At 40.9% G+C, this 10,182-nt stretch overlaps 1 protein-coding gene across 1 annotated transcript in view; it reads right to left on the bottom strand.

Moving 5' to 3' along the window:
• Positions 1-2,584: 2,584 nt before the first annotated feature.
• Positions 2,585-10,182, bottom strand: part of EXT1 (exostosin glycosyltransferase 1) — a 288,051-nt gene continuing 280,453 nt past the window's right edge. Inside the window, exons 9-11 of the mRNA XM_030303756.1 lie at positions 8,918-9,078; positions 6,434-6,605; positions 2,585-3,139 (exon numbers count right to left, since the gene is read on the bottom strand). Coding sequence (XP_030159616.1) covers positions 2,954-3,139; positions 6,434-6,605; positions 8,918-9,078 — 519 coding nt within the window. The 3' untranslated portion in view covers positions 2,585-2,953. The remainder of the gene's footprint in view (positions 3,140-6,433; positions 6,606-8,917; positions 9,079-10,182) is intronic.

Here is a 10,182-nt window from a genome sequence, read left to right as displayed (position 1 = left end):
GTGATATTTTGTGCATGGCTACCGCGGTTCGTTCATAGATTTTTCTCTACGCTCTCCGTTTTCGGTTATCTCGTTTTCAACAAAGGTGATCTATTTCAGGTATGTGCAAACTTGATTGTGTATTTGCAAACCATTTCATGTAAATACAGAAGCCAGCTTTGAAAAAATTATTCTAATGTGGAACTGGAAAACGTGTGGAAATCCTAAGTGGCTGAGTCCTCTACGGAGTTTCTGCATGTAATTCATTATGGGATTGGCATTGTACTCTGGCCTTGGCTTCTTCCCAATTCATGTTGGCCCACTTAGGGACACCTGGTTATCATTAAACTTGACTGAGAGAGATGACTCTGGACACCCTACAGAGATGCTTATGATTTGTCAACTTGCTGCAGTGAAATACAACTCTTGCCTAAGTGAATTAACATTACATCTTGCTGAGCCTCACTGATTTGCTAAGCATTGTTCAATTCCCAGCTGTATGTTCCGAATGGGAAAAGAACATACTAGCTAGCATCCCAAAGAGATTTGCTCAGACAATGACATGAAATGAAACCATGGAGATTTGAAGTGGCTGAGTGTGTCAGATGTTGTTCTCATTTATAATTACTTTTTTTTTTTTCCATGGAACACATACTGTTCGTGGAGAATATGCCCTGTGAGCTTTGGGGCAGGTAAATCTGGCAGGGCAGTCCCTCAAATCCATTCATGTGACTGGTACAATCAGGGACACTGCTCTGCAAGCCAAGTGACAACATGAGTTTCAAGTTGGCTTGGGGGTCATTGAACAAAACATTGCATGCGTTTTTGCAAAAGAGAAAGACGCAAGAATAATTTGGCAGTCCTCAAAAATTAATTTAAATACAAATTTGCAAAGGCCAGATGAGTAAGGATTAATTGCTAACCGCTTAAGTCACTAAGAGTTGCAGCTTAAATGGCAAAGAACCTATTAGACGGGGCATTTCAGAGAAACAAGTGCAGGTACCGTGGACCTAAGAATTAGTTTTCAACAAATACGGAAGACAGAATCACATCCAATTAGGAGAAAACGTCATGCTTGAGAGTGGGCTAAAGCTGGGTCAAACTGGATGAGAGAGAGAGACTTCCAACAACTGTTCTGAGTCATGAGGCTGCAAAGGAAGGCCCCCCCTTTCGCTGAACCTCCTTGCCTGCCCACCACTCACAACACAGCGTCTGGATGTGTGGGCCGGCCCTCGTGCTGTCGTGAGGCAGCATGGAGTCACCTGTCTGGGACTCTGCAAACACCCAGTGTCTGTCCTGTTTGTGGGGGCCCTCCGTCCTTGCTTTCTAGCCCACCCCTCTTTCCCTTCCGGACGTCTACAAAGCAAGAGGAGTTCAAGTCTCCCCGATTTATGGTTCCCACTGACCTAAGCCAGGCACTTGGAATGATTGGAACAGAATTCTGTAATGGGATTTTCTTCTAAGCAACACTAGAAATAAGTTTATGAGCTATATGGGAGTCCAGGGGGAAAGAACTAAAGTGCGCCTTGTTTATTCAGAATAACAGGGGGACCCAATAATGTTCTCCTCTATTCTCTCTTGCCTCTTCCCAGTGGAAGGAGGCATTTGATACCAGAAATCTCCGTCTTTTAGAAGGGAGTGAATGGATACATATATATTTTCTGTTTCTATTTGCAGTTTCACAATAATCAGAGACTGAAAGCAGCATTTGCAGGAATAGAAGTGTTCTTTTTAACAAGAAGCCCTACACAGCTTCTCCACACACCGAAACATTAACGTGTCAGGAAACGGTATTCACATTTGTTTCTGATTATTTTGTTTGCTGGATTCTTGCTCAAAACAAGGTTTGACCAAAGAGTGGTATAAGGATCCCAGTGGTGAGGTGAGGTGTACCCTCAGTTCCTTGTCAGCAATGCTCATGTTCAATGGGGAGAGTGTCTATATGATTACTTCTCATGAGAAGCTTCCGAAACTCGAGGTTTTCACAAATATAAAGAGCTTGTCTTGTGATTGCTGGTCTGCCATGGACACATTCACTGTTCCTTTGCCTCTAAACCAAAGCCTTCCCCCAGCTCTCAGAGGCCCTGTGTCAACGGTTAAAGGTATGATCTAGCCCACATCCCTGAAGAGCCTCGGGTCACTGTTGTGGGTCGCTATTTCCATCTCACTAATATGCTGGTGGATTGGATGGTTCCTTGTGTGTACTGAACATTCTTAATTATACAGTCTTTTCCTGCTACTAACTCCCCCCACCCCCCAATGCCAAAGATGATCAGACCTCTGTGTCTCAAACATAAAGTTTTCTGCTACAACTGTCTACCTGGAGGTCATAATACTTTCTCCCATGCAGCAACATATTAGAGATAGACGTTCAAGTGGATCTGCAAATTCGGAAGTGGAAAACATTTGCACTGGCAAAGTGGAATCATGAACTTGTCTTAAACTTAGGCTCGGTTATTTCTTGACACTGGGTGGAGTGACTTCTTGTGTCTTCCATGAAGTCTGAGCGTCTGTAACTGCTGCGGACCCTGCGTGACCGACGGCAATGATGTTTGTGGGAAGAAGAGTAGCAGCTTTGAAATATTCACAACCAACACAATTTTGATTAAAGAAAGAACTCTGGTTTTTAATAGTTTTGATCATTAAAAAAGTTTAAACCTGCATAGCAATCATTTCAAAAATAATTATTTAATGTTCCATAATTAAACTGTACACAACCTAGTCTTGGGACATAGAAGCCAGTGAGGTGAGTTTGAGCAGTCCTGTGCAGTCCCAGGAGCCAGGAGTCGAGTTTTCATTGGCCTTTTTTTTTTTCTTTTTTCCTTTTTTTTTTTTTTTTTTGTCATTCTGTTCATCTAAGATTATTTGGATACTTGGCACAATCTGGCTCCGCTGCTAGCGGATCTGCACTGGGAAGAGAGAGCAGCCTGACCCCGTCCCTTCTCGCTGCCCCTCCCCCACTTGGCCGGATTCCTCAAAGTCGCTCAATGTCTCGGTATTTCTTCCTCAGAATGGAGACCTGGTCTTTAAAGAGGACAGGGTCGAGCCTCATCTGAGAGTGGATCAGCGGCATGTAGCCAAACCAGCTGGCAAACGTGTTCATGCAGCTCTGTCGCTGGGCAAAGTGGTCGGGGTCAGCCCAGCGGGAAGCCCGAGAAGTCTGGGGAAAGGGAGAGAGACGAGGAAGACAATGAGACAGTGCAAGGTGAGCTGGAACACCGCAGAAAACCAAGTCAGGTTCCAGGGCAACGACAGAGCTTGGGGTCTGGACGGGCCACCAAATGTCCCACGCGCCTGCAGAAGGTGATGACAGCACTAGTCCTGGGTTTCAGCCTCGCCAGAAGGTTTTCCCAAGATATGTGACTTTCCTTGATGTTAAAAACAGGCGAACAGACAAAGCTCCATATTGACTAATTCCCTGGTCTGGAATGATTTACCGGTTGAATTCCAACTACTATGGTCAGTAAACATAAACCTTTGTACTTGCGATCAAATACTGTGACTAACAATGTGTTTATGGTGTCAAAGACAGTTTCTAAAACCTTCTGGTTTACTTGGTTGATTCTGGGTAAGTAGGAAAGATGCCTACCATCTCTTTAGCTCTCTGTGTTTCCCCTAAGGTTGGTTAAATATTTTTAGATCATGTGGATAACACTGATTTAAAAGAAAGCCTTAAATGGCTTAAGCACTGAAATTTAAACAAGCATAATATCTCTGAAACCATGTTTTTATGAAACAAAGAAAAAGGGAGCTACCAGATTATGGGGGAAAAACACAAACACATTTATCAATAGGCAACTGTACAATGATGTATATGCATGTGTGTGTGTTTTTATTCTCATGTACTGTTAGAAAATACTTTCCTAGGAAGGTACGTTTTACTGTGAGAATCACTCAGAGTACTTAAAAACATAAGTGTCAACGTGCTTGAAAGGAATCATTGAGGGTAAACACGAATGTCAAGTTACCTCTGAGCAGCAGAATAACAAACAAAACACTACTTGTAAAGTGTTTCCATGAAGCTCATTTGAGCCTCATAACAACCTGGTCAAGTTATCTACCCAGGTAATAACATCCCCCCCCTGCATAGATGAGGAAGCTGGTTTAGGGAAGTTACATTTACTTGTTCAAGGCTAGAAAGGGGCAGATCTCGAGTTCCATCCTCTACCATTTATGGTAGGAGAACTCTACTTGGTAAGTCAGAGAAAGCTTCTAATTAAGCTGACCAGTTGAGTTCATAGCAGAGCAGACTGTCCCAAAGGGCCAGACTCCCTACCCCCAGACATTTGCTCACATATGCAAATGTATGCAAATGAAACTACTGTCAAGAGCTTGCTTAGTCTCTCTTACAAATGAAAAAAAAAAAAAAAAAAAAAAGAATCCAGTTGAGTCATTCAAGTATCATTTTTGCCTCTAGATTTCAACATTTATTTTTTGGTCAACTAACACCTTAGAGAAGATACATTTCCTGTGTAATAAAAACAATCATACCACATGATATCCATTTACTTCACCAGTCATACATTCAACAAACTAACGTGCATGATAGGAAGCAGGGGCACGTATAGTACATATTAACTAGATACATCAAGTTATACCTAAGGCTGAATTTAGATGTGTCCCCAAATATGTGCAAAATCACTTGAAATACTGGTTTGGTAGAACTGGCAAGTCTATGAAAAGAACATAAAACCAATGCCTAAGAAAACATGTGTTATTAGAGTTCCACCCCTAATTAGTGCATAACCTCAGGGAAGTTCACTGAACTCTCTGAGCAAACAATGTTAAAGGAATGTTGTATCCCTAAGTGACATAGATGAAAATGGCTAGGCACACAGTAGCCACTCAATACATCTTGCTTGAATTTGAATACTCTGTCAGCCTTCAAGATGAAAAATTCTTGCAAATCCTCTTGCTTGTTCTTTTAGTAGTTAGAGGGAAACAAAATTTTCCACTAGACTCTTTGCTCATTAAGGACAGCAGCTCTGGGGGCGCCTGGGCGGCGCAGTCGGTTAAGCGTCCGACTTCAGCCAGGTCACGATCTCGCGGTCCGTGAGTTCGAGCCCCGCGTCAGGCTCTGGGCTGATGGCTCAGAGCCTGGAGCCTGTTTCCCATTCTGTGTCTCCCTCTCTCTCTGCCCCTCCCCCGTTCATGCTCTGTTTCTCTCTGTCCCAAAAATAAATAAACGTTGAAAAAAAAATTTTTAAAAAAAAAAAAAGGACAGCAGCTCTGTCACAACCAGTATCTAAAACAGTGTCCGATACTCTACACATTCATAAATACTGAATTATGAAATTTTATATACTTAAAATCCTGCACGTTTTTTGTTCTTACTAAATTCAGTGAATGAAAAATCATCAATTGTGTTAATATGAGCCCTGGCTAAGTGTTCCTTTGCAAAAAACTAGATCTATATACGATTTTCAATAACGACTGGAACAGGTACATGGGAAGCTCCAAACAAGTGAACTGATAGAACCCTCAAAAGTACATCTTTCCAGGTTGACTCAAATACTGTTGGATTCTCGATTTAACTTGGGTGGATCTAAATGGTCTAAAGGTTTTTGGCTTCTTGTTGGTACTGGGCTCTGTCCAGGACAAATAAAGGCAGATGAACTACAGCATATCTAGATCATCCTGCTATGGAACCTAGAAGTGTAAAATAATGAGCAGTGGAAGGAACAGAGCCTGGGATTCAACTCCCAGTTCTGTCTCTAATAGTAGGTGACTTGTGGCACTATATTTAAAGTCTCTGGATCCTAATTTCCTTACTTGTAAAAAGAGAAAGTTGAATTATATTTCCTTGCAAGTATCTTAAACTTACTACTACTACTTACTACTAACCTTACATGACTCAACAATATTTTACTTTCATAAAAGTTTTCATACATGTCATCCCAACCCCCTGAGGTAGACTTTTACTACTTCCATTTTAAGAAATGAACCAACTGAGTTTCAGAAGGTAGCTGACTTGTGTATAGCCTATAGATGTTAGTTCTAGGTGAAAATCAAGGCTTATGACTCCTGGTCTGTCACTGTGATGCTCACCCAACTCAAGAGCACTTACCAGAAGGCTCTGTTGAAGACAGTATTATTAGCTATTCATTACATAAAGCACCTACAATAAACTTACATAAATTCTTGTAGGTCTTTAACTCTGGATAAGATACATCTTTCTCATGGCACTTTGTAGGTCATATAAGAGCTTTTATGTTCTTGATAGAAAGATACCCTTGACTTAGGTCTTCCTATTCATCCATGTGCCAACGATATACTCCCTTAAAGCTTTTAGGTGTGTGTGTGTGTGTGTGTGTGTGTGTGTGTGTGTGTACGTATGTATGTATAAACACACACATATATTTCTTCATCATGCTTCCTAGAAGAACAGTGAGTCCTTATTACCTTAGGCTGATCCACCAGAGAGCAAAGCAGAGGAGGAGAGTTCTATTCTTACCTGCCCCATCATTGTCTCCTTATACTGCTTCTTCTGGGTGACTTTGATTGGAGGCAATTTTGTCACAGCAGACACCAGGAAATTCATGAGAATGTCCTCACAGTTGGCCAGTTGGTCCACCATGTTCTTCAGGCTGGCTGGCAGGTAATGGGTGTACAGGTAGTGATAATATCTGTAAAAACCAGACAGGTTTCATAGGTGGCCATCATTATATAATGACAAGTGGTCTTCTTTGACAGGAAACCTATACTTACTCTTTGAATCCCTAAATGGATCACAGATGATGACAATAGCTATCACTTACATGGTACTTACTATATGCCACATAATGTTCTAAAATGCTTTACAAGAAAGGCCTCGTGTAACCCTCATAAGGAGCCTATGATACAGGTACCGTCATTACCCGTGCTTCACAGATAAGGAAATAACATGCAGATATGCTTAGCCAGTGTGACTTTAATATCAGGGTGGTTGGTTAGAAGGTGAATATTTAGATGGTAAGAGAAGTTATTCACACATTATCTACCTATCCTTAAAAACTGCTGTATAATTTTAATTATTGGCTTAATCAGAACTGTATTCAACTATCCTATGGCTCTGAGTCCAACAATATTCCATTTTTGTGGCCTATAAACCATACATTTTTACACTGTTAGATCAAAACCCTAATTAATCTGGTGGTCAAGCGTTATGGAGAACCCAAAATTAAGTTGAATTATTTCTCCCTCTACTATTTTTTCTACTATTAAGAGAGATATAATAGCATATATTTATAGGAAAAATCATTTGAATGAATCAGATTCATTGAGTGGTAGGGACAGGAAGAAAGGGAACAATGAACTTTCAAGGGGTAGAGTCTTAAGGGGCACCTGGGTGGCTCAGTTGATTAAGCATCCGATTCTTGATTTTGGCTCAGGTCATGATCTCACAGTTTGTGAGTTTGAGCTTCATGTTGGGCTCTGTGTTGACAGCATGGAGCCTGCTTGGGATTCTCTCTCTCTCTCTCTCTCTCTCTCTCTCTCTCTCTCTCTCTCTGTCCCTCCCTTGCTTGCTCTCTTTCAAAATAAATAAACATTAAAAAAAAAGAGGTAAGGTCTTAAGATCAAGATTCAGTCAACCTAAATGCTTCTACCTTGTACACTTGTAACTCTGTCCCTGAGATGGCAAGACTCTCTATTCTTTACTAAAGAAGACTAGGTTAAGATTAGTGTGTTCACTTACTAAGGCAGAAGAATGGGGAATTTATTAATGACTGAGTCACTAACATTAGCCACCTACACTCACTAATTTGGTAGTCTTACCCAAGTCCTCTGGCTTTAAAGTCCAAATATATTTAAACAACTCCCATATGTGTATCTCTATCCTTGCCCTTTTTCCAACATACCTTTTTGGAGGTCTTAGCATGCACAAGACTGAACTCCTGTATTTTCCCTAATACCTAATTCAGCCATATGAGCTTTTTCCATCTTTTAATGACTCCTATCCATCCAGTTCCTTAGGTCAAAAAAACTTAGTCATCAGACTGGAGCATCTTCAAAATATGCCCATAATCTGATCCCTATTTACTACCTCCAGTGCTCACTTACAGGTCCCAGGCTCTATCATCTCTTGCCTAGATGTCAATCACCTCCTAATAGGTCACCCTGCTTCTACCCTGTCCCCTGTATCATCTGTTCTCATCACAGCACCCAGAGTAGATGCCTAAAAAAGATGTCTCTACTCTGTTCAAACCCTTACACTGGTTCCCATGCCTCTCTCCCCTGCTTTCCACTCACTCCACTCTTGGCACATTCGTCTTCCTGATATTCTGGCTCAGGGCACTCGCTTAGTTCAGCTGTTCCCTACACCAGAGCACTCTTCCTACAAATATCCTCTTGGATGATTTCTTCTCAAGGCTCTGTTCCGATCTCACCTGTTCAATAAGGATCACCGGCCACCTTCGAACCTCCCCTCTACCTTCAGCACTCATGATCCTTGACCTGTTTGACTTTGCCTTTTTGCTATATAACTCACTCCCTTAACCTATTGTAAAATTATTATGAATATTGTGTCCTCCCCTTGTTAAAGAGAAAGCCTACTTAGGCAGGAATTTCTTTTCCTTTTTTTTTTTTTTTTTTTTTAATTTTACTCAAAGGTAAATCCCAAGCACTCAGAATGGTGCCTGGGAATGCACAATTAAGTATTTACTTTTGTAGTTGTTATTCAAAATGTTCAGTTACTCAATGTACATGAGTATGTCCTCCAACTTCAGACAAATTGAAGGTGTTACTCTACCGTTATTTCTGGAAATGCAGTAAGCCAAGGGGTTTTACTGGTTTCAAAGACACATGCTGGCCACATTGACAGAACTTAAACAGTGATGCAAGCTAATTTTTGTTAATACTGTTAACAAGATCTGGCCCAAGTTCCGATTTATGCAACAGCCAGAAGCTAATCTACAGGAGTTACGTAAAAATCTATATGAGAGATGTCTAAATTCCTCACTTGTGGTAAATAGCAGCTCCTGTCAAAACCATGGAGTAGTCGTTTGTCCACTTGGACGTGTACCCCCACCGTTCCTTAGAGTTATCCCAGAAATGGCTGCGCGCAGGGTACCCCACAATCCTCTCGGGGAAGCTCTGCCACACTGTGAAGGCAAAATCCACCTGCAGGCAGAACACAAGCCAAACAAGCAATCAACAGCGTCAACAAATGTCAACAAAACATTACCTTCCCCCTGCTAATTCATAATGCGAAATCCCAGGACTGTTGCGCAACATTAATTCCATGTATTCATCAGCAAATTAAACTGACTGCTTGACATTTTGCCCCATAATTATGCACATTTTAATGTTTTCTGTTGAAGAAACTTCAGATGAGTGTAGAAATGAAAGAAGAAAAGAAATGGCTGATAGGTCCTTCAGAATCCAGTTTGTTCAAGAAAAAACACAAGTCAAAAAAGCAGTTGCTTTCTCCCCTCCTTCCTCTAGGGTGCACGTGACCACTGATTCACACGAGGCACAAATGTGTCTGTTTTATAAAGGGAGATTTCCTGTATACATCCAGAGTATGAATATAGAGCATGCAACATGACTAGCATACGGCAAAGCCAAAGTGACTAGAATCAAAGCATCCTCTTAAGAGCAAGAGAAAAGATGCTTAAAAACCACACAAGTTCTACCAGAAATTCAGAGCAGATATCATAAAGAAATGTAAGTCTGACCTCTCAGCTTTGAAGATGCTCAGTAAAAAGGAAATCTAGAAGAAGGAGCCACAATGAAAAATCACTAAGGGTAAGTGGGGAAAAGCTCCAAGTGAAGCCACATGGTTATTTTATTATTATTATTTTTTGCCACATGATTATTTTAAAGGAAACGCAGGTAAATGACTTTCCAGTGCTTATACTAACCCAAAGCAGGTACTTCTCCAAACATGCTGGAAACTGACATTTATAATTAGCAAATAATCTGTTTTCAAATGTGTGAGCTAATTTCTGACTTGCTATTATTGTTTGATGAATGAAAAATAAATAAAAAATAAAAACAGTAACAGCAAGCGATCAGCTAATGCTCATAATCATGTAATGCTTTGGTGCGAGGTGCTTACACATTTTAACTCATTTAACCCACATAATAACCCTGTGAAGTGGGTAATTTTATAGTCTCCAATTTACAGAGAGGGAAGCTAAGGTATATGGAAGTTCACGTAATTCTCCTGAGCTAGTAAGAGGCAGAGCCAAGATTTCAATCCAGCCATCTGGTTTCAGACTT

Source organism: Lynx canadensis, chromosome F2 (assembly GCF_007474595.2).
Source record: "Lynx canadensis isolate LIC74 chromosome F2, mLynCan4.pri.v2, whole genome shotgun sequence".
In the NCBI taxonomy this organism is placed as follows: domain Eukaryota; kingdom Metazoa; phylum Chordata; class Mammalia; order Carnivora; family Felidae; genus Lynx; species Lynx canadensis.
The sequence above is the reverse complement of the archived record's forward strand: the minus strand, read 5'-3'. Positions and strand labels throughout refer to the sequence as shown.